This window comes from Folsomia candida, unplaced genomic scaffold (genome assembly GCF_002217175.1).
Source record: "Folsomia candida strain VU population unplaced genomic scaffold, ASM221717v1 Fcan01_Sc001, whole genome shotgun sequence".
Taxonomy (NCBI): domain Eukaryota; kingdom Metazoa; phylum Arthropoda; class Collembola; order Entomobryomorpha; family Isotomidae; genus Folsomia; species Folsomia candida.
The window spans coordinates 22,200,499-22,223,572 of NW_019091193.1; the positions used below are offsets into that span (position 1 = coordinate 22,200,499).

General features: G+C 38.3%; 5 protein-coding genes across 9 annotated transcripts; all 5 read left to right on the forward strand.

Annotated features, from left to right (window-relative positions):
• The first annotated feature begins 5 nt into the window (after window positions 1-5).
• Window positions 6-1,845, forward strand: LOC110863637 (methyltransferase-like protein 22). The gene is made up of 6 exons (XM_022112990.2): window positions 6-288; window positions 449-658; window positions 740-925; window positions 1,000-1,173; window positions 1,239-1,344; window positions 1,415-1,845. Exons 1-6 carry the CDS (start codon window positions 138-140, stop codon window positions 1,653-1,655), a joined length of 1,068 nt encoding a protein of 355 aa, XP_021968682.1. The 5' UTR covers window positions 6-137; the 3' UTR covers window positions 1,656-1,845.
• A 500-nt stretch (window positions 1,846-2,345) lies between these two features.
• LOC110855610 (tubulin beta-1 chain) lies at window positions 2,346-22,925 on the forward strand. 3 transcript variants are annotated; one of them, XM_035850533.1, is made up of 6 exons: window positions 2,346-2,546; window positions 2,732-2,885; window positions 3,085-3,309; window positions 3,416-3,709; window positions 3,780-4,330; window positions 22,637-22,925. In XM_035850533.1, exons 1-6 carry the CDS (start codon window positions 2,490-2,492, stop codon window positions 22,691-22,693), a joined length of 1,338 nt encoding a protein of 445 aa, XP_035706426.1. In that variant the 5' UTR covers window positions 2,346-2,489; the 3' UTR covers window positions 22,694-22,925. The 3 variants fall into 3 exon arrangements, with proteins under 3 accessions (XP_035706426.1, XP_021959705.1, XP_021959714.1); XM_022104013.2 differs by lacking the exon at window positions 22,637-22,925 and adding an exon at window positions 4,474-4,909 and having other exon boundaries at window positions 3,780-4,398; XM_022104022.2 differs by lacking the exons at window positions 2,346-2,546; window positions 2,732-2,885; window positions 3,085-3,309; window positions 3,416-3,709; window positions 3,780-4,330 and adding exons at window positions 16,239-16,434; window positions 18,304-18,412; window positions 21,196-21,240; window positions 21,394-21,618; window positions 21,704-21,997 and having other exon boundaries at window positions 22,086-22,925.
• LOC110855562 lies at window positions 5,252-10,869 on the forward strand. Of its 2 annotated transcripts, none has more exons than XM_022103980.2 (16): window positions 5,252-5,405; window positions 5,542-5,718; window positions 5,807-6,109; window positions 6,182-6,225; window positions 6,305-6,433; window positions 6,551-6,644; window positions 6,711-6,839; window positions 6,954-7,014; window positions 7,085-7,339; window positions 7,457-8,535; window positions 8,608-8,832; window positions 8,922-9,128; window positions 9,208-9,454; window positions 9,555-9,911; window positions 10,009-10,234; window positions 10,315-10,869. In XM_022103980.2, exons 1-16 carry the CDS (start codon window positions 5,351-5,353, stop codon window positions 10,573-10,575), a joined length of 3,849 nt encoding a protein of 1,282 aa, XP_021959672.1. In that variant the 5' UTR covers window positions 5,252-5,350; the 3' UTR covers window positions 10,576-10,869. The 2 variants fall into 2 exon arrangements, with proteins under 2 accessions (XP_021959672.1, XP_021959664.1); XM_022103972.2 differs by having other exon boundaries at window positions 5,253-5,405; window positions 9,552-9,911.
• LOC110855621 lies at window positions 11,096-12,442 on the forward strand. The gene is made up of 3 exons (XM_022104033.2): window positions 11,096-11,389; window positions 11,600-11,736; window positions 12,001-12,442. The coding sequence occupies exons 1-3, from the start codon at window positions 11,283-11,285 to the stop codon at window positions 12,099-12,101; spliced, it is 345 nt and encodes a 114-aa protein (XP_021959725.1). The 5' UTR covers window positions 11,096-11,282; the 3' UTR covers window positions 12,102-12,442.
• Window positions 13,263-15,929, forward strand: LOC110855581 (acyl-coenzyme A thioesterase 9, mitochondrial). Of its 2 annotated transcripts, none has more exons than XM_022104003.2 (9): window positions 13,263-13,769; window positions 13,854-14,114; window positions 14,195-14,307; window positions 14,369-14,594; window positions 14,693-14,925; window positions 15,011-15,096; window positions 15,185-15,272; window positions 15,371-15,530; window positions 15,600-15,929. In XM_022104003.2, exons 1-9 carry the CDS (start codon window positions 13,703-13,705, stop codon window positions 15,671-15,673), a joined length of 1,308 nt encoding a protein of 435 aa, XP_021959695.1. In that variant the 5' UTR covers window positions 13,263-13,702; the 3' UTR covers window positions 15,674-15,929. The 2 variants fall into 2 exon arrangements, with proteins under 2 accessions (XP_021959695.1, XP_021959683.1); XM_022103991.2 differs by having other exon boundaries at window positions 13,263-13,765.
• Window positions 22,926-23,074: the final 149 nt, after the last annotated feature.

Consider the following 23,074-nt stretch of genomic DNA (forward strand, 5'->3'; position numbering starts at 1 on the left):
TTGTCTCCGCGTGTTTCATACATTTTGCAGCTGCTTTCAAACGCGAGTAAATTATAAATATTGAAAACAAGGGAATTTGAAATATAAGAGATTTTTGCATCTCAAATAAGGATCACGCTATTGATCTGCATTCTACCATGTCCTCTTCTGAGTCCGTGGATGAAAGCACTCCCTCTTGCAACATCAAGTTCATGAGTCCGGACGACAAAGTGGTCTCGGAGGTCAACCCTTTTCTGGTCCAAGTGACTAAACATAATAATGTGGTTAACCCATTACAAAAACCTTCAAGTAAGTCACAAGATACATGTAAATGATGTAACTGTATTGTAGCGTGCAATAACATTTGCATGTGATCTCATCAGTTTGTATATTTATGAAGCGTATTCGGAATCTATGTCCAATGAATGAACAGCGTACTAATAAATGAAAATATATTACTTTTATGCAGATCTCGTTGCCACAATCATATTCAACGTACCAGCAGCAGAAAAACGGTTTTTACAAGATTGTACTGACGATTCAACAGAACATCGTCCTGAGGATAATACCCGTGTGGATAATACCCATAATCATGAACTGCTGAAAGATGAAGACGGGGATTTGATCCTACTCCGTAATGCAGAAGAACGTAACGACAAGGAACTTAACATTCTAATAGGTATGTTATATTTTTGATGCAAGCCAGAGTTTTAAATTTTAAAGTGAAGATCTTTAAATTATTGCTTATTTATTTATTTAGAGTACGAAAATTCAACTAGCCTCGACCTCGTAGGGTTACAAATTTGGCGTGGGGCGTTTCTTCTCTCGGATTTTGTGATCCACAATGCCTCCAAATTTCAAGGGAAGAATGTGCTAGAAGTTGGTTCCGGCACAGGACTCGTTGGAATTGTGGCGTCACTGTTTGCGAAGAATGTTGTTCTCACCGGTAATCATTGCGGAATATTAACATAATGCATAAAATTGAAGTACATATTGTGTATATCGTTTACATGTTCTTAGATCTTAACGAACCATCAATTATGAATCTTTTAAAGGCTAACATTGCTCACAACAAAGATTTAATTGGCCAGGGAAAGACTCCATCCATCCTACCGTTAGATTTCATGGCTGAGACTTGGTCACAGGAACTAACACATGTCGTCTCGTCTTCTGATGTAGTTGTTGTAGCTGATGGTAAGGAAATAACTCGAGATAATTTTGGTCAATCGTGTATGTTCTACTACCTAACCTAATTATAGTAATTTATCATGTGGAAATCACCAATGCTTTTATTCGCACACTGAGGAAAATACTCACTGCTGGAGAAAAACGCTCGAAAGATATTTACGTGGCTTTGGAAAAAAGGTTTGTAAATAAGTCAACCGTTAATTTGATATATGCATCAATTGCGTCCTTAATTATCTTTTGTTCGCAGATACGTATTTACTCTGGCCGACATGGATTCATGTGCTCCCATGCATAACCATTTTCTAGAACAACTCGACACTCAACTCGGCCTCTCTCCAGGATGTTTACCAAGACCTTTAGATTTAGAGAACACAATTGAAGTCACAATGACATGCGTTCCTCTAGATTTTAAACAGTATTTCAATTATGACAGGTGCAAAGAGCTTGTACTCTACCATATACGGTCACAATTTGTATCAAAAATGTAAGCCAACTTTGGCGTTGGCAAAATCTTTTTGGAGACTTTAACTACTCAATTATTTATCCATGCACTAATGACTAAACTAAATATAATGCAAAATGATCAAGTTTTCCACATAAAGCGTAGTAATTTTAATTTAGTACTACTAAAAATAAACCTGAAATTATCAATAAATTAAATATGTTTAGACCATTTAATCCATCCATCCAGTTTTGAACTAAGCATTTCAATTTATATTGATGAAGTAACCGTTAAACAGGTTGATTTTTTTGCATAATTGCATGAGCAGCAATCAACTGTCAAAAATTTGGAAGATGAATCTAATAATATGCAGAGATGATCTTTGAAAGATTGGCATTATTGTATGCAAATAAGTGCAATTTTTCGCTCCCTCACTCACCAAGATAAATTTATCCGTTAGCCTGCCCTCCAATAGGCTACTCAGATTTCTTCCCATCCTCACACGCTATCTCGGCCCTGTTATAATAACTTCTGTCAACCAGGAGCAATGAGAAAGGGCGTACCAGCCATAACTTTAGCACGCTCTCACACAGTACAATTTAAATAACCAACTTTAACAATGGTTGAGACCATTTGAAAATCAAAATTACGAATTTTTATGTTGAATTTATAGAAAAAAGTAAACGTAGTGTCGCCCCTGCGAAATGAGGACTTGTCCGTTTCCCCCGCCGGCGTCCATCCTTCCTTCACTCTCGCTTCGTCTCTCCTGCCAAGTGGAAGCACAGAATTCAACTCCTCGTGCACAAATACTTTTTTGTTTCCAGTTTTTGTTGAAATTTTGAGAAACATTCACCAACCAGACACATTCATTTGTGTCAATATGAGGGAAATTGTACACATTCAGGCTGGACAGTGCGGAAATCAGATTGGAGCAAAGGTAAGTCGAAATTTACATTTTTACGAGAAATTGGGTGGGGTGGAAGGAAGAGGATTGAGGAAGAGTTTTTTTTTGTGGTCGGGAAAAAAATGAGCATGCATACACTTCCTGTTTTAATTACACTAACGGGAGGTTTTTGTATCCATTTTAAAAATTCATTTGGTTGATTGATTTGTTCTACGTAGTTCTGGGAAATCATCTCTGATGAACATGGAATCGACCCCACCGGTGCCTATCATGGCGACTCTGATCTACAACTAGAGCGGATTAATGTATACTACAATGAAGCTGGTGGTGGCAAGTACGTTCCTCGTGCTGTGCTTGTTGATCTCGAACCAGGTACGGAAATTTATATATTTATTCTTTCAAAATCATATAAGCAATATCTCATCCACGTAGATGATGTTTGTCCTGCTGGAAGCAATTAGTTTTGCAAGTTTGACATCCTTGAAAGTTGAATTTTAAACTAAACCCCAGAATCAACCAATCTACAACAGCTGGGAAACAAATTGTACAATCATTTATTGTAATATTTCAGGAACAATGGACTCTGTCCGATCTGGACCATTTGGTCAAATCTTCCGTCCCGATAACTTTGTGTTTGGACAATCTGGAGCTGGAAACAACTGGGCCAAGGGGCATTACACGGAAGGGGCTGAGCTGGTCGATTCTGTTCTTGATGTCGTTAGAAAGGAAGCAGAAGGTTGTGATTGCCTTCAAGGATTTCAAATGACGCATTCGTTGGGCGGAGGCACTGGATCTGGTAAGACAATTTTATTGCTCATTTTTAAATGCACAGCTTTACATTTATGGTGGATGGCGTGATTCAGTTTTTACTCATGATGTTCCATTTTTCAAATATACAATAGGAATGGGAACTCTTCTCATTTCCAAAATTCGTGAGGAATACCCAGACAGAATCATGAACACTTACTCGGTCGTGCCTTCTCCAAAAGTGTCTGACACGGTTGTCGAGCCTTACAACGCCACCCTCTCCGTCCACCAATTGGTTGAGAATACCGATGAAACCTACTGCATCGACAATGAGGCATTGTACGACATTTGTTTCAGGACTCTTAAACTAACCACACCCACTTATGGAGATCTGAACCATCTCGTATCCCTTACAATGTCCGGTGTCACGACTTGTCTCCGATTCCCTGGTGAGTAAAATAATAGTATTTCTAATTAAATACATGACAGACATATATTAATTGTCCATGTTACATGTAGGTCAACTAAACGCTGACTTGAGGAAATTGGCCGTGAACATGGTACCCTTCCCTCGTCTTCATTTCTTCATGCCAGGATTTGCTCCACTCACGTCGCGAGGTTCTCAGTCATACCGCGCTCTGACCGTCCCCGAACTCACCCAGCAAATGTTTGACGCCAAGAACATGATGGCTGCCTGCGACCCTCGACATGGGCGTTATCTCACAGTGGCCGCCATCTTCCGTGGTCGCATGTCCATGAAGGAGGTGGACGAGCAGATGCTCAACATTCAGAACAAGAACTCGTCTTACTTTGTGGAGTGGATTCCCAACAACGTGAAGACGGCCGTTTGCGACATTCCTCCCCGAGGACTCAAAATGTCGGCCACTTTCATCGGCAACTCGACCGCCATCCAAGAGCTCTTCAAGCGCATTTCGGAACAGTTTACTGCCATGTTTAGACGCAAGGCTTTCTTGCATTGGTACACTGGGGAGGGCATGGACGAGATGGAGTTCACCGAAGCAGAGTCCAACATGAACGACTTGGTCTCCGAGTACCAGCAGTACCAGGAGGCCACCGCCGATGAAGAGGGCGATTTTGATGAGGAAGCTGAGGGTGATGCTGAGGAAAATTAACCAAAGTGAGTAATTTTTATTTGTATGGAATAAAAGTGAAACTTATGAAAATGATGTTAAATCATGCAATTTTATTGCAGGAATTTTCAGCAACAGCATCTTGACCAAACCAAGTCGAAAATATCACAATCTGCATCACCTTATAGTCTGCCTTTATGGAATACCTGTCTGCCTCACTCGCATAATATACTCTAGATTTAAACGAAATTTCGCTCTATATACCGACCATGACTTTATTTGAAGCGAATTGATTGATTTTGCATTTGTATTATTAGTGTTTGTAATTGTAAAAGTCATTTCATGGATTCTCTAAACAACGGAACTACTCAACTCATATCCGGTACAATGTGACTAGCAAAGCATTAAAAATATGTATTTGTTGCCACCCATGTTAATTTAATTTAATGATTATGCTTTTTGAGTGACACTTTGTTGATTATATGTCATTCTTTTTTTGAATTTTGTACCACTTTTCTCTTTAATTTTGCATTGCAATAAAGCACAACACAAAAATAACCTGACGTCCAAATTGTTTATTTTCACACTTTTTAAACAAATCAATCTTCAATGATTTGAATTAGTAAATAATCATTTATTATGCACATTGAATTGAATGTAAACCACATGCAGACAATAAATGGTATTATGCAAATTCAAAATAATCCTTGAATGGCTTATCTGAATGGAATACCTAACCTAAATAACTAACTATTAAATGTCCGTGACTGCAGTTTACACCACAGAGTATTGAGTTAGACTCTATAAAATCAATCATGGCAAAATCTCAAGTTGGGCAGGCACTCGAAATTATTCTCTGGGTTTACTCTCGAGGTTGTGACGCGCACAACCATTCAATGTCTCATTTCAGTCTTATTTTAGGAAATTTTCAAGAAATTTCCAATTAGTTACTGATCAATTAATTAAATTGATAACACAAGTATGTGAACTGCGACTAATATGTCTCTCAACGCCGAGTCATGGAGCCCTTTCGATGTGGCGTATTGGATTGCTGGTGTGTCCATAAAAATATTAAATACAAATTCTACTCGTGTTTGCACAGTGCTAGCAGTTGTATTGTATTACACTACAACTTATCCTGCTCAATATTCCTGATAACAGTAGGCTAATAACATTTTTTCGTGTGGTAGGTTTGGAGACGAATGCGAATCCAACCCCAACCGAACGTGGATTTGCCTTCTACTCGGCCTGTTTCCTCCAACAAAATGTTTCTGGTCGTCTATTACTCAACCTTATGGCTGGGGACCTGAGCCGTTACGGCGTCGAGAAGGTTGGTGACCAACTCCTCCTTCAAGATGCAATCCAAGGTAAATGAACGTAAACTTCTACCATGCAATGGATTAAGCAAGAACAGAATGCCTAAAAACATGTTAAAAACTTTCTACGTCTTTCTAGCCCTCCGATCCGAATTGGACACACCACGAATGACCCTGCAGTCCCTGGCATCCACCTTGGCCGTGAGATGTCGCAATTATCGGGGGGAACTGTCATTGTTGTCAACCTCACGGGGTGGAGGTGGATCAAGTGGACCCCCAGGGACCCAAAATAACTACATCCCAACAGACTCCCTCTCGTCAGCTAGTCATTTGTTGGATTCCTCAAAAATCTTGATACGATGGCTCACAAGGTTCCCTTTCTTGGGAAATTCAGAGTATGATGTGGTCACGGTCAAACTAACCAAACACTGTTTCGAGTTGGGTGAGTTGGATGTTATTGCAAAATTTGAAAATGGCCAAGATGGTGAAATGTTGAATCAAAACTTTGTTTCAGCCATGTTGAGTCAACGGGACTCCTTTGCGGATAATGCAATCGAGGTAATGAATTGATTGATGGAGAACAAAGTCACAAGCTATAATCAATTAGTAATATTGTTTTTTTGTGATTGCTGTGCAGGAAGTTCAATATCTATGTACCAAGATTATTGAAATTTGCGAAGAGCTCATTCACTCTAGAGATTCTCTCGTCATTCAGCCTGCAGCAGTGGATGTAATAACATTAAGAAAGCGGACAGAGCAAGAGCTGGTGAGACGATATAAATAAAAATTCATTGAGGCATTAAATCTAGAACGACTGCTGGGCGATCAATGTAATGTTAATTTGTCGCGTACTAAAATGGTGTCGCTTTTTGTCACGTATCAGGGACTCCATGTGGAATCTAGTTATTTTGGATTGCACCAAGTTTCTGCAGTAAAATTATCCAGCCCCGCACAACAGTCGGGTCATTTAGAGAAAGGTTTGAAAAATATCAGACATTTAATTTTCCTCTGATTTTAATGCACCCTTTAATGTACCGACACAGGAGATGAAATTCTGCAAATCAATTATCAGACTGTAGTTGGATGGCCGCAAATAAATGTGATTAATCTTCTCAATGAAGATTGCAATGAAGTGATACTAACTATTAAGAGACGACCCAGACATGCTACAGGTAAAATTATAGTAAATACGGTCATATTAACATGCACTTGTATGAATATATACTTGTGAAGCAAATATATTTCACAGTGTGTAAAAAACATTTTTCTATTTATGATAATTATAGCTAATATTTTGGCCCACATGTACCTTAGACCAAGTAATAAGCTTATGGGTAGCACAAACAGGTAATACATACGCTCTTGCACACGAGCATAAATTTTTTATCAAATTTTGTATCCAAATATAATTTTTCAGATCTCAGAGACGTCACGGTCGACATTCAACTGATAAAATTTGCAACCACTTAACCGTGTCTCCCGGAGGTGGCTTGATTCCAGCTCCAATGTCTCTACCCTCGTCTCGTCGTCATCAAAAATCAATGCCGATATCTCCAGTCCCAGAGGATGAGAATAGTTCCTCGTCAACCACAAGTAGCAGTGGAAATAGTCCTGTTGTCCTATTGAATGTTAACATGGGCGAAGAAACAAGTGTACTTCCGCCTAATTTAAGGTTCATATTTAATTTTGGAATTTCTTCGCATTCGAGATATGGTTATAACACGGATATACGTGTATACATTACTTTGCTTTGCCACTAACTAAAAAAATTTGCTTCTATTTTATTTAGCAAAACTACTGGAGATTTGATTCCTGGTTCGGAGGCAGAGGATTCTTCGTCTACCCCTCAATTAACCACGGGACAGTCTTTGGACACAATAGATTCGGATGACACTGGCGAGATTGGTGCCAAATCGCCCGGTTTAAACGTTGGTGGTGGCCTAAATTCTGGTTCCGGTTCCGGCTCGGATACCCACTCTGGATCAACCTCTACAAAAAGTCCTAATAGTTCCTCGGCGCATTCTCGCTTTTGGAAATTGTATCCTAGACCAAGAAATTTAATCCGACGCAGGGCTACCGTCACTGGTGCTTCTCCCACAAGCACAAGGCCACCTGTTACCTTTTTTGACGACGATAATGCTGACTCGAGTAAATTACGACCTCCACTAATCAACTCAAAATCTGCTCCTGAGAAGATACGTGTAGGGTTGAGGAAACAGGGCCATGTAGAAAATCATATTAATACAACCTTGCACAGACAAACTATGCCACCATCAGTTTCGGTAGACATGGACATTACCAAAGCAGATGCATCAGAAGCAAAGCTCTCTGCAATTAGTTCCATAATTGCATCTAATAAACCCGTTGTAGAACCGGTGATAAAGACAACTTCGGGAATGCAAACTGTCCCAGAAATCGAAAGACAACAAGAAGAAGTAGACCAATCAAAATCAGCAGACATTCCTAGGCCAGTTCCTCTACCAAAGCCATCATTACCTAGTTCTGGGGTTACAGTATCATCATATCCTACGCCGGCTCCACGTTACAAATCGCCAACTATTCCAAATAAACTAACTCAGTCAGAATTTAAGACAACTGTCGACGAGAAAGCTTGCTCACCAGTAGGACAGCCAATTCCGTTGCAGAGAAGACTGCCAAGCCCTGATAAGCCTTTGTCCGCAGTCCCAAGGAGATTGTCTGCGTCAGTATCACCAGATAAAATTACAGAAATGTTGCCCAGTTCAAGTTTGGGAATCACTGAACCTACTGTCGTGCTCAAAGGAATTTTACATTTACGTCAATCTCCATCAAACCTGCTTGTAAAATCTAATAGTCTGACGTCGACATTGAATTCCGGTACTGGTACTGGTGAGTTGTAACTCATTAATTATTTTTCATGCACATATGCAAGTTCGTTTTTCATAAATTTAAAATTATTAGGATTCTCTCCACATCCACGTTGGACAAGACATCCAGCAACTCTGAATTCAATAAAAATTCTTCAAATTGGCTCAGATCCCGAAGGCTCACTTTGTATCAACATGAATCAAGATAATATTTCAACTTGTGAAGTCTCTCTTGCTAAAGAAGTGCACTCAAGACCATTCGCCTTCAAAATCGATATTAAAGGAAAGACTAAAGTATTTGATGGAACAGATGCCGATGGTATGTTGTGAAACTGCATATCTCATTTTTTCATTTTTTCATTCATGACTGCTTTCAGTAATATAATGCATACTGACTGTCTATAATAGGTACCGTAAGAGCTTGTGGAATATTCTATCTTGCGGCTGAATCCCAATCTGAGTTTGAAGTGTGGATGAGACACTTAATGAAACAGGATATTTGTGACTCTTTGTTCCGCACACCTGCTTCATCGTCTGGGCCAAAGGATTTAATGTATCAGAAACTACGATCATCAGCTCCGCCAGTTTACAAGAGGTCTATCTCATTGGGAAATTGTATGTAAAAATATTCTAACTGCGTCATCAAATATTTGTTTGAAATCGAATTTTAGAATTTGATTTGTTGTTTTTGTAGCGCCGGCTTATTCTAGAAGAAATTCCTTAATTACTCACGGTACTCGTGGAAATGGGGGCGGCAGCAGTTCTTCGTGTTCTATAAACGACTCTCCAATTTATCACAACCGCTCCTTCGTCTTGAGGAAAAATAATTTATTACGGAGTGCTAGACTGGTGGGAAATTCCACACCTAACGTGCAAGCCTCAATTGTAGCAACGGCCACTACACCGAGTACCGCATCCAATTCTGTGACAAATATTAGCGGGTGTGTTTTTATTTTGTAATTTTACGTTTTTGTTTATCAACGGTTTTTCTTACATAATATTATGTATTTATGCTAATTTATTCCTGCTCTTCTGTAGCAGCAAGCCAACCCCCAAGAAAAGCAGCGAAATTGTCAAGTCTGAATGGTTCAATGCTCCGACCCCGACGCAAGTTTCTTCATCTCCCAAAAGATTTTTCACTCAAACTGCACCTCCTTATCGAAGCCCTTATTCTACACCTCCATCTACGTCGTTTTCTGTTTTGCGGTCAGGTAGCGGATCAGGTTCTTTATTTCAGGGATTTTCCAACGGGAAAAATATCAGCGGGGGCAGCAGCAGTAACATATCAAGCATTACAATCAAAAGTGTAAAAAAATCTGAAGGTGAATTAACATCACCTACAACGCCGGGTGCTGGTGGTTCGTTCTCCAGACCCTTTTCTCCCGACAATATGGGCAGGTACTTTATTAAATGCATATAGTATGTACGTATCACAAAGTAATTACTGAATTACTGTATACCAGAAAATGAATTTGTAATTTTTTTGTAAATCAAGATCACGAACTACCAGTGGGACCAATAAGTTACCTAGCATGGGAGTCAGTATTATGCTTGCTAAGCAAAATAACCAGAGTCCTTTATCTTCGCCAAAGAAGGTAATTTCATCAATGTTTGCAGTTCCAGCCACCCCTAGCGATACACCCGCAAAGGATATTTCCCCAAAGAAAGATAGATTGTCATCATCAACGTCAACATCGTCTTCTTCTGATGTTTTCATAAAGGTACCATCCGACGAACGATGACATGAAAATAATTTATTGATAGTTATGAAAAATCATGATGATGATGATGAATTTTTCAGGCCGAAGCTGAACAATCATCAACACACGAAACTAAGAGGAAGCAGCGTGTAGTCAATTGCCCATCTTGTGGAGGATCGACTTCATCATTTTCCAAATCGGACAAGAACGCACCCATGCGGGACATGTCAACACAGACGGCTGAGAGTGAACAGAATCATCATCTGACTCTGTCTGACCCATTCACGAGCACTATTCCTGTGTCACCCAACTTGGAACTCATTCGACATCTCATCAATGAGCAGGAAGGAAGTCGAGTGTAGTTTTACATACATATTATTTACATATGTTACTTACATATGTAAATGTACTTTACCTTTCGATACATTCATTTTTTACCTGTTATTTCTGTGATGTTTGGTGACTTCGCTTAATGGTTAACGAGCTCGAGTTTCTCAATTGTCGACATATCCATCTCCTACTACTTTCCTGTTTATTAACCTTTTTATGTATTGACTACTTCACTGACTTTACCGACTTTTACTACATGTGTATGTCGAATATGCTAACCATATTAGCTGTATTCCTATAACTTTAATAAATACTTTTGTTTAATATCCGCTTCCATAAAGTAATTTCTTGTTGTAAGACTCACCTAAACATGTATGTACATATGAGAGAAACTATTTTCGGTGAGATTGTCCAAGGAGCATTTGCAGCTTTGTTCTATCACTTTCTCTCTCTCTCTCCCGGTTTGCGCATACATTACATGCGCTTTCCCTCATTTTCAGAGATTCTGGGAAGAAGACGTCTGAGAGAGAGAGACTCTGTATCCCCCACATTCTCTATCTATTCTCACAGGAAATAATCTCACCGATCAATACTTTCAGTACAGAAAATAATCTACTGTTACCTTTGACTCGTATCTGTGTACATTTTTGAAATATATTTAACGGTTCTTCCATTTAAAGTGGCATCTCATAGAACGCGTTTATCGTGGAGCATTTGCATATACACATAAATAAAGGTCATGGATTACTCACACAACGACATAAACTCTTCAACTAATTATGACGACGAGTCCCACGTGCGACAAAGACGGGTAGATTTGGAGGATGTCGATCACTCGGATGCTGGGTAAGTGTGTTAGTGGGAAGCCTCCATCAATGATAGCATGCAAACTATTTGATTTTTTGCACCCAACCCCCAAAATTTATCACATGTACTCCGATATTATTACCCCTTTAATCCATGGCAGTATTCCGGATGACAAGTGAATTAATCTTTAGCATGCAATCCCATTTAACATACAATAACATAATTGGTTATCTTGTGTGGGTTATGCAGGGTGTACAAGGAGTTGGAGCGACTCCGAGGTCTGGTCGATGTTATCGAGGGGGAGAGAAGTGGGGGACGACATGGAGGAGGAATTGCCTCTTGTTTTCCAATGACTGTGGACAATAACGTTATGTCAACCGTATTCGGTAATTCAAGTGGAATTTTATTTTCATAGATTTCTTCATAATTTCGAAAGTGTCACCCTTTCGGGAGAAAGTGAACTTTTGTTGTGCATCAATTTCTCTATAAATTTCACTTTTTTCTGGTGACAGTGTGGGTCACCTTATTAGGTCTTCAATTGAAAAAATATTTGCAAACCATAAAATACTTGACTTCATAGTCGTAATCTTTAATATTAATCCTAAGTGATGTGTTCATATTTATTAATAAATATGTGATTCCATTTCCAGGTCTCGTCTTTTTTACCATCATCACTGTCACTGTGTACGCGTTCCACAACCTTTTCAGAGCTATTTCCAAACGGTTTTTCGAGGAAAGGGAATCAGTTTAGACGGAGGATGGCATTCACCGACAACCCGGTGATGAAGTCTCTTTGGAAAATGTTGTCTTTGTAATTGCAAAATTTTTGCTCACTTTGAATCAGTTGGAGTTTAAATTCTCATAAAAAGCTAAGACGTCCTGACATATTACGTAATTGTGCAAATTCCAAAATAAACATCAAAGCTGTGGAAAATGTAATTTTGTGGGACTTTTTTTGCAATTACATTGAACATTAAACTAAGATTGAAATAGATTTATAGAATTGTAATGTAATTGTAACGACAAAGTTGCTAACACTAATCCTAAAACTATTTGGACCAATAAATATTTATATAAAAATCATTGTACATACATTCACTTGCTCATTTAAATTACAAAATTTCCAACCGATATGATACAATTACTATTATCAAGAGAGATCATTCAAAAATTAATCAGGCAGCCATGAATAATTTTTGTGCTATGAACCGTGAATTTTCCTTTGTTCGTCGTCTGGTGGGGGGTAGACAGATTGTCAATTCGGGGAAATACCTGGAAAAGTTTTCTTTTCGAAAGTATAATAATTTACGTAAATTTAATGAACATGTTTTTCTGGTTCTGACTGGTTTTGATTTTATTAAAACGCCATTGAAGGAATCATTGTGCGAAACATGTAATATTCAAGAAATGCTTTCATTATTCATTTATAATATTAAATGCATTTGATTTTAGACTTTGGTATCACCTTCTTCTTAGGGTTTGTAAAATTGTAACTTTATCCACTGATTGGTAATGGTAAACCCACGCTCTGTCTGAAACTATTTACGGGGTAAAGTTCTGGTTTTATTTGATAACTGTGTGATAAAGAAGAATCCTCGTTATTTTCATGTAATGATACTCTCGAAATTTTAACGTGTGGATGAGGGTACACAGAGAATATGTTGTCATATTTTGTTATTGATTAGCAATAAATATGTATTTTTGACATATTTTTGCGTGAATATGCATTTTTTTTACTACCCATTTAATATCTGCTTCGTTGTGAATCACAACTTGTGATCCTTCGCATCATTTCGGAAAAACATTGCATACACCGAATTTCTCTTCGAAAACACAATATGTATGTCGTATATACTTTAGTGTAGTACAATACCTGAAGATGAACATGTGTTTCTGGGTCTGACTGATCTTGATTTGATTAAAACATCGAGGCAAACATTGTGCGAAACATGTAATAAATCCTCAAGAAATTTTTCAGTTTATAAAATTCATATACATAAAATTAGAGCATATACATATGTGCATAACGTACATTTTCATATTCCCATAATCTCGTCTACTTACGCAGTGACTAACTGTGCCCTTACTTAAATCGTGTAGCCTATAAACTTGTGTCATAAAAATTTTATGACAAAATTTTATGATAAAATAGAATGATTCCAGTAATACGACGACTATTACTTGCGTCCTCGCCAGGTCACAGCAATACTTGTACGAGCAGTATGTGTACCGTACACAGCTTTAAAATGTTCGGAAACAAACAGTGTCCAGACTTGCTGACACCCCGGCCCAATCAGGACTCGACGAGACGGGGATATCACAGCGAGACTCTGTTCATTGCCCCACCCATGAATGATCAGGGTCAAGAAGGAGATGTCAATCGCCACGCTCATCCCAGACTTACCACAGTGGACCGTAAGTAAATACAACATTTCGCTATCATCACACCTATTCAACAACATTTAGCATGGAATATAGAAAATACAAACATGGAATCTTTCAGTGGTCAACATTTTCGCCAGTGAGATTGGTCAAGCAAGAGAGTATACGCCGAGTGGTGCGGCCGAGACGCGTCGCGAACGTCAGCGGCTTATGGAATATTTGCCTCAGTCCGTAGACGAGCTGCCTGCTCGAAGGATGGCGGATAGTTTTGTGACAGCAGTAATTCCGCTCAAAGACCAGTGGGACATCAGGGAGAGGTACGTCACGCTGGAGGGGAACGTTCGGATTGGGAGAGTTTTGGAGGACATGGACATTTTCAGTGGTGGGTGGTCAGCTAAAAGCATCAATTTTGTTCAATGTGACGTGTTGATATAAAAAACGATAATATTCTGTAATGTATAGTTTACTGCACATTTCGACACATTCAAAATCCCCGTTCTGCTGGAAAGAAAAATCCATACTCTGTAGTCACAGCGTTGGTTGACAGCATACACGTTGCAAATGGGAAAATGAGGGTATATCTTTAGTCACACTTTAAAAATGTACTAAATATTTATTGCATTTGACTGCACTTAGAATGACGAGGACATCCGCCTCTCTGGTCACGTAACGTACGCTGGTCGTAGTTCCATTGAAACTAGTCTCGTGGTCGATCAGAAAGACGAAACCGGCGAGTATCAGAAAGTGTTCGACGCAGTATTTCTAATGGTGGCGAGAGATCCCATGAATACGGGAGGTGCATTAGTCAATACACTCATTGGCGATACTGATGAGGAGAAGAGGTTTCTTCGCCTTGGAATAGGTACATATAAATCCATCCCCTTAGGAATCCTGTACTTCAGCTGAAGTGTATGTACTGGGCAAAATATTAATAAAGTCGCGTTGGGTCAATCTGCGTAGAACGACAAGCCGTTCGCAAAGCTCAGGAACTGGACTCACTTTCGAGGAAACCTCCGACAGAGGAAGAACGACACTTGATTCACACCATGTTCATTCAGCAATTGGAGGGTGGAGGCGAGGGTCAGGCTTTAGCCGGCGGAAGTTTCGGCCTCGGAAAAGGCATCCCCACTCGAGGAGGAGAAATTAGGATGGACGCCACTGGGTTGAAGACAGTTTTCATTTGTCATCCACAGGTTAAAGAAATTGCATGGGCACACAAAGTATAATTTTACACATTAGTTTAACTTAATCTATTTTTGCTATTTCGTTCGTATACAGTACCGAAATCGTTACAATAAAATCTTTGGTGGATTTATTATGCGGCAAGCGTGTGAATTGGCTTTCACCAACACATTCTTATACTCGTAAGTAAAATTACAACAAACTTTTACACTAAACTTTCAAAGCAGTTTTGCAGTCGTCTTAAGTGATTACGATTTCATTTGTTTATAGGAAACACCGTCCTCGCCTTGTGAATATTGATGATATTATTTTTCGACGACCCGTAGATATCGGATCTATTTTGCGCTATACTTCTCACGTACACATTTTATAATTATCTATTACCTATCTTGACTATTCCGATGTCTAAAAGTAATTGTTGTGGTTGATCTGGTATACTAATTAAATAATTGACAGGTTGGCTATGTGGAGAAGAACTACATTCATTGCCCGGTGAGGGCAGAGGTAATAAATCCAGCCTCAGGTGAATGCAAGCTCACGAATGTCTTCCAGTTTACCTTCCGAGTGGACGATGCTCCTGCAGATGTACCGCCACTCATTTTCAACACATATCGAGGTAAAGATAAGCACGAATTGACACCTTCAAAAGGATTTTTATAAAAGTTGCTCGTTTCTTTCTTTTCAGAGGCAATGGTATTTTTAGAAAGCAGACGCCACTTCAAAAAGATGATGAACCAATTCTTCCCAGCATCAACTTAGCCTTATTTTAATGCTAGTGACAAGATCCGATTATATCGGCTTACCAAAGGACAAGGGAATATAAGCGCACTAAAGTCATTTTATTTTGTGACCACATTTACATATAATACGCATTTATTGAGATGCCTGTGACTCTTTAATCTACAATATTTAATTTACGAAGAATATAATTTTGCAATAATAATTTTGTCAATTGAACACATTTTTAGATCCTGATTAAGCGTTTAATTGTCGATAATTTTATGCTCAAATGGCATGCCAAGTACTCAGTCAGTATTATTTAATTTACTCTAATGTATTCATTATGTTTACTCTAATCACTTTTGACGCTATAATAAACAATGCAATATTAATGCTTGTGTATATGTATGTCTGGCTGTTCAACTCGATGATCTGCATATGTATGTAAGTGCACATATTTTGTTTGACCCTAATGAATAGTAACTCTGCCAGATACTTGCATAATTCTATTCACTGTATTTCTGACCATGTCAGTCGAAGTGAATCATCATCCAATGGGAACTTGGCAGTGATTGGTGGATTGGGTACCAAAAGTTGTAGTATTGTCGGTTCAGTCAGTGTCCGGCGACTCAGAGGATCGCATCTCTCATCTCTCCTCAGGAAGATTACCTTTAAAATACAGTCGCCCAATTTTTCAAATTTTTTCTGGTAAACCAATTTTCCAATTTGTCGAAATAAGCATTATGAGGGAAATTGTTCACGTTCAAGCCGGCCAATGCGGAAACCAGATCGGTGCTAAAGTAAGAAGCATTCGTTTTAATACTGAGATTATTCTAGCATATTGACTAAGGTTGCCAATATTGTAGTTTGTAAAAGTGTCAGATAAAGCTATAAATTGCATGGAAATTTTGAGGATTATAACTAAATAAGTCAATGTTTTATGAAATTGATGATGGCTTATTGCACACCTAGCGATAAGTCCCTACTAAAAGGATAAGCTCTAGACAATCTCAGTCATGGCGCTATCGCCTCTCTTAAGCGTGCCTTGTAATAAGTCCATCTTTTCTTCCACCATTTAAATAATAGGTGGAATAACAAACTTGGTATGGTTAATTCGTCATCTTTTCAAACCAACAAAAACATGTACCAAATATAATTTTATTTGGTACATGCAAATACATTTAAGTGGTTTCCAGGAATTTGAATGACTCAAGTATACACAATATTGTCCATAATTTGCACCTTAATTTGTTCGGCCAGTATAAGTAAGTAGCAATTTATGGTTCTACATTTCTCCTACATACTGGCAGTGTTAAAACTTTGAACTTCAAAGCAAATTAAAGTTTTTTGTCTCATCATTTCATTTCAAAATTACCAATAGAACAAACACAAGCCTTTTTTGAAGAAAAAAGCCTTCTCTCCTACAAATTTAGTAAGTGGTCGGTTAAACCTGAACTTGAATTGAAATTCTGAAAATATGACCAAAAATAGAGCAGCAGTTAGTTTCATAGAATCGACTAAAGCACCTGCTGCATTTATGAGGTTGTTTGTCTCAAGAGGAACGCCAACCTGCCTCTGAGATGTCCTTAAATGTCAATGTCAAGGATAAATGAGTTCACAGCAACTGAGTATTTGTACGTATTAGGTGAACTCGTGGAATTGAAGGGGCGGATTTTTAGGACGAGAAATATAATCTTCATCCGCGTTATCAAATAATGTTGCACATGCTTAAAAACTTTAAGCAGCTCAACTTTACAAGCCTTTAAATCTATGTATGAGCAACACTGACTGTCAGACCGTGACGAGAATTTTGTGGTTTAATAACTAAAAATACGGGTACCTCTGCCAACCTCCCACTTCCTCTCATTATCATCATTAGCAGCTTGATTCTATGAAATCGGCACAAACAAGCGTCGATCCCTTATTTGGATTTTTTAAAATTCTTCGACTTTGCCCACGACTGTCCATGCAGTCAGGGGGTTACTAAACCAGCTTAAATAAATACTTATGTCACTGCCTGAAATATTGAATGACCTCACCTTTCGACACCCTATTAGTACTTTTAGTACTTGTGTTTAATGCTACACATGTGTATGTATAATTGTCCGGCTTTACCTTCTTCATATTTTTGTAAGAACAATAATTTACTACAATCATTAGCCTCCACCAAATCTTCCTGAGTTAGTGAACCAGAGAGGAAAAGTTGTAATTAATTACAATTAGTCACGTATCATTATGAAGTGCATTCTCTCTGCTCGCTCACGTCCTCTTAATTCACTCACATCCTGACCTAAACTGGCAAATGGGAAAATAAATTTAAACTCAGATTCATTCTACGCTAGAAAAATATGGCAGAGGACTAGGTTGGGAAATGTGGGTGTGAATATAGTGTCACCCGTTGTTGGAAATGTTTCTTATTGTCCACCACATGAATAGCGTAATAAGTGGGTGCATAAAATAGTCATGACGTTGACCGATATTGAAAGGACAATATCTTTTATGTATAGTTGACCATTTTTTGTATGTAGCTCGCATTTATTACGTAGTTATGTATTTATGTACAACTTAGCATCATGGCTTCATAATAACGAATCACCCACTTATCAAATTCTTACTATTTTACGAACAGTTTTAAAATTAAATAATAAAGCTTAATGTATTTTTTGTAGTTCTGGGAAATCATCTCTGATGAACACGGAATTGATCCTAGTGGGTCCTATAATGGCACTTCCGAACTTCAACTTGAGCGAATTAACGTTTACTACAATGATACCCAAGGTAATCAATCGTTATTCATAACCCCTTTCCCATGTCCAATAAATCCAACTGTTCAATAAATCTAACTAATTAATCTGGCATACTTCATACTTAATCCAAACCAAATTAAAGCCCATTGAGAAATATCAGGTTCAAAAACCACTATAGGTCCCCAACCGACTTCTGTATATTCCCCACAGCGGTCAAACCGATCATGTCCATCTTCGAACTAGATTCCTAATTTAGACCGATACTATTTAAGTGAGTGTCAAGTCGATCAGATATGCAAGTTGTTAAACGGCTATTTCCAGATGGACATAACAATTTCATAAGTCCTTGTCAGGGTATTCCGACCCAGGGTTTTATTGGGTTGGGTTTTTTGGGTTTTAATGGGTTTTAATGGGTTGTTAACGAATAAAACCCATTGGGTTTTACCATGTTAAATGGGGTTTATTTGGGTTTTAATGGGTTTTATTCGGGTTTTAATGGGTTTTAACTGTGTTTCAGCTTAAAACTATATTCTAAAAGCTGAAAACAGCTGTCGTACGTTAGACGAAGTTGTTTCATGGCAGATGGCAGCTAAGCAGTTTATTTGATTAATACTGTAAGTTTTAAAAACCAGGAATAAATCAGCGAGTGCCATTACAGGTTTCAAGTGACAAAAATATTTAAAAATAATAATTTCGGAACGAGGTATGTTTAACTGAGCATACATAATTTAATTACATTTAATTTACATCTTGCTGTCATAATTAATACTTTTTTCCCGAATACTTCCTTTCATCTCAGCGAATAAATTAAACAAAATACTGTAGTATTTTTTAATTTATAAAGTTTTTTAAAATGTTTCAAGGCGATCTTAATTATCACCTCTGGAAAAATCGAGTACTTATGGACAGCGAAGTACTTTATTATGAGCAAAAGAAGTGTGTCTGTAAAAAGCACTTATTATATTCTCGATCATAATACATACGTACTTTCATTGTTCATAAGTACTCGATTTTTTCCAGAATTGATAATACACGTTAAGATCGCATTGAAATATTAAATTTTAAAAACTTTTAAACAACTTGGATTTCATTATGATGAGAGGAAGTATGCGAGAAAAAGGTAATATATATTCTCATAAAGTATTAAACTATGATCAGTTAAACAGGACTATTTCGAAACGGATACAAATTCTAACATGGACAAGTAGGATTTGCATATTAATTGAAATTGGATTGCAATAGTAGTGAAAATTGTTGTTCAATGTATTACTTATGTAAAACCTAATAAAACCCAATAAAACCCATAAAACCCATTAAAACCCAAAAAACCCATTAAAACCCCTGGGTCGTTACTTTTTGATTAAAACCCTGGGTTTTTCCGAACCCTGGTCCTTGTGGTGTACAAGATGCATTTATATAAATCGGTGGAGGTCCTCATAGTTTTTTTTGCCACCCAAAAAAAGTGCATCTCTTCGATTTGGTTCAATCTTTCATCAAAAACTGGATTGTATGCACCATTTATGAATTGACGTACGTTGATTAATGCAGCTTGTCTTCAATCTGTTCAACATGCGATTGCAGTCATCATCAGTCAGAGTCTTAACAATGAAGAATAATGACCTTTCCTCCCTTCTTATTTCTTAGCTTGTTTGTACATGTCGGTTGAGTTAGCGGATTTTTTTCATTTTTTTGTTCCACCAACATGCACCGTAGCCTTTGAAATTCACCTGCGTCGTACATATTATCATATTCGTGAATGGAATCGAATTGCATTTCGGTGCTGCAGCAGCGAATGTGCATTGCTGTACTTGGTTCTCATCCATCATGCTCGTCTTATTTTACGGCTGCGGTATTTTCTGGTCCATGAACTTCACAATTTACTTTGAGCTTGTGCTTTGAGCAGATCGTGACTACGTTTGGATGAGTGCATCGGATGCATTTATTTTTTGCGGAGAGTTCTTTCATGATACAATGACTCTAGATTCTACCTGTAGTTGTTCGCCTGCTGCATAAATTCCTCAGCACTAGACTGAACCCCAGTTAGTTCTGCTTACGTTATATAAATGCATAATAGTTATGAAACTTTTCAACAACTACAATGCATTTCAAATACAACCATCGCGTTCATGCGTTGATCCTGTTTCATGTACGAGGCTCATGCATATTGTAGAATAACGACGGGATAGAAAATATCCTTTGCACGTAGCGTAATATGTACAGCTTGATACATCTATTTGAAAATGTAGGTTTGCGAATTTCTTCTCTAGCTAGATTTATTTTATGCTCAAGAACTTTTATCCGTGCCTCCATGCAGCATAACCAACCCTGAGTTACATTTATCTAATGCTTGATATAGAAAGTCAGATACTGGTGCTACTTTAGGGTTGGGTCGACGAACCATTCTTGCAACTTGGTTTACTTTATATAGTCATACGTAGGAAGGAATCGTAGGATAAGACAAAGATGGTTTGCAGTCTTCGAAGCTAGACGTTTCACTGGAATCTCTCTACACTGACAGTACAAGGATGGAAATTTGGAAATGATCATCGTTTTTTACTTTAATTTGGGTTCTTGGGACTATAATTGCATCGTACAACACAACACCCTAAACTGTTTCATACCAAGTAGACCTCTTGAGAATCCGGACAGAAATGCTAATCGCTTTTATGTACATATGTATTTAATAAAACGACCGATAGACAGAAGGAGATGACGATTACATAAGCCCAACCCGATGATGTAATTCTATGCGAGGAAACATTAATGAAAAATTTCTATTATCACAATTTTTATAAAACCTTTGATTTTTTCAAGGTGGGAAATATGTCCCCCGCGCAATCCTACTGGACTTGGAGCCAGGTAAAATAATCTTATTAACATAAATAACTTATTTATGGAATCAATTTATTTTTGGATTATATGGGGAAGATAACGTTTATCTAGACCCAATCTAACACAATGTTAATTTAACTGGACAATAAATTAGTTGTAATTATTGTCACAATATTTCAGGAACGATGGACGCTGTTAGATCCGGGGTATATGGAAAACTCTTCCGTCCCGATAACTTTGTGTTTGGACAATCTGGAGCTGGAAACAACTGGGCCAAGGGGCATTACACGGAAGGGGCTGAGCTGGTCGATTCTGTTCTTGATGTCGTTAGGAAGGAAGCAGAAGGTTGTGATTGCCTTCAAGGGTTTCAAATGACGCATTCTTTGGGCGGGGGTACTGGATCTGGTAAAATTAGCAGAAATCTACAAATATGACACCAAATATGAAAGAAAAATTATTTTAATCATAACCTTATTTCTCAATATCACAGGAATGGGAACCCTCCTCATTTCCAAAATTCGTGAGGAATATCCCGACAGAATCATGAACACTTATTCCGTAATGCCTTCTCCAAAAGTGTCCGACACGGTTGTCGAGCCTTATAACGCCACCCTCTCCGTCCACCAATTGGTTGAGAATACCGATGAAACCTACTGCATCGACAACGAGGCATTGTACGACATTTGCTTCAGAACTCTTAAACTAACCAACCCCACTTATGGAGATCTGAACCATCTCGTATCCCTTACAATGTCCGGTGTCACGACTTGTCTCCGATTCCCTGGTGAGCAAAATATATGAGTAAAATAATAGAGTTGCTAATTAAATACAAATTATAACAGACATAAATTAATTGTCCATGTTTTGTGTAGGTCAACTAAACGCTGACCTGAGGAAATTGGCCGTGAACATGGTACCCTTCCCTCGTCTTCATTTCTTCATGCCAGGATTTGCTCCACTCACGTCGCGAGGTTCTCAGTCATACCGCGCTCTGACCGTCCCCGAACTCACCCAGCAAATGTTTGACGCCAAGAACATGATGGCTGCCTGCGACCCTCGACATGGGCGTTATCTCACAGTGGCCGCCATCTTCCGTGGTCGCATGTCCATGAAGGAGGTGGACGAGCAGATGCTCAACATTCAGAACAAGAACTCGTCTTACTTTGTGGAGTGGATTCCCAACAACGTGAAGACGGCCGTTTGCGACATTCCTCCCCGAGGACTCAAAATGTCGGCCACTTTCATCGGCAACTCGACCGCCATCCAAGAGCTCTTCAAGCGCATTTCGGAACAGTTTACTGCCATGTTTAGACGCAAGGCTTTCTTGCATTGGTACACTGGGGAGGGCATGGACGAGATGGAGTTCACCGAAGCAGAGTCCAACATGAACGACTTGGTCTCCGAGTACCAGCAGTACCAGGAGGCCACCGCCGATGAAGATGGCGATTTTGAGGATGAACAGGAACAAGAAGTTGAATAAAAACTGAAAAATTACTTGACTCGATGAATTTGATTACATTAATTTTTTCTGTCATTTCGTTAGAACCTAAACTATTTATTAACCGTACATATATACAACTGTTTCGAAAACTCGTCCATTATTTTCCTTGAAAGCTACAATAACAAGCTTTAATCTTTTACAGCTTTGTGAAAAATAATAAGATGTGAATGACTCAATTAGTTAATGAAATGAAAAAATCATGTCAAAATTGTGCATTTCGGTTGTAAAGTTATTTTTGCATGATAGACAGTCTATCATAGACTATCATATTCTCATCATTATCATAGCATCGAAGGATGAGGCTAACAAAGTCTGGAATTTTGATAAAGCATCATCATTTAAAAAATAAATAAGAGTGCA

Coding starts and splice junctions, on each gene's coding strand:
- LOC110863637 (XM_022112990.2), top strand. CDS start 138: ATGTCCTCTTCTGAGTCCGTGGATGAAAGCACTCCCTCTTGCAACATC. Junction 289..448: donor CCCATTACAAAAACCTTCAA/GTAAGTCACAAG, acceptor ACTTTTATGCAG/ATCTCGTTGCCACAATCATA. Junction 1,174..1,238: donor TGTAGTTGTTGTAGCTGATG/GTAAGGAAATAA, acceptor ACCTAATTATAG/TAATTTATCATGTGGAAATC.
- LOC110855562 (XM_022103972.2), top strand. CDS start 5,351: ATGTCTCTCAACGCCGAGTCATGGAGCCCTTTCGATGTGGCGTATTGG. Junction 6,226..6,304: donor TTGCGGATAATGCAATCGAG/GTAATGAATTGA, acceptor ATTGCTGTGCAG/GAAGTTCAATATCTATGTAC. Junction 8,536..8,607: donor GAATTCCGGTACTGGTACTG/GTGAGTTGTAAC, acceptor TAAAATTATTAG/GATTCTCTCCACATCCACGT.
- LOC110855581 (XM_022103991.2), top strand. CDS start 13,504: ATGATTCCAGTAATACGACGACTATTACTTGCGTCCTCGCCAGGTCAC. Junction 14,595..14,692: donor GTTTCTTCGCCTTGGAATAG/GTACATATAAAT, acceptor CAATCTGCGTAG/AACGACAAGCCGTTCGCAAA. Junction 15,273..15,370: donor TTTTGCGCTATACTTCTCAC/GTACACATTTTA, acceptor AATAATTGACAG/GTTGGCTATGTGGAGAAGAA.
- LOC110855610 (XM_022104013.2), top strand. CDS start 2,490: ATGAGGGAAATTGTACACATTCAGGCTGGACAGTGCGGAAATCAGATT. Junction 2,547..2,731: donor GAAATCAGATTGGAGCAAAG/GTAAGTCGAAAT, acceptor TGTTCTACGTAG/TTCTGGGAAATCATCTCTGA. Junction 3,310..3,415: donor GGGCGGAGGCACTGGATCTG/GTAAGACAATTT, acceptor AATATACAATAG/GAATGGGAACTCTTCTCATT.
- LOC110855621 (XM_022104033.2), top strand. CDS start 11,283: ATGGATTACTCACACAACGACATAAACTCTTCAACTAATTATGACGAC. Junction 11,390..11,599: donor GTCGATCACTCGGATGCTGG/GTAAGTGTGTTA, acceptor TGGGTTATGCAG/GGTGTACAAGGAGTTGGAGC. Junction 11,737..12,000: donor CGTTATGTCAACCGTATTCG/GTAATTCAAGTG, acceptor TTCCATTTCCAG/GTCTCGTCTTTTTTACCATC.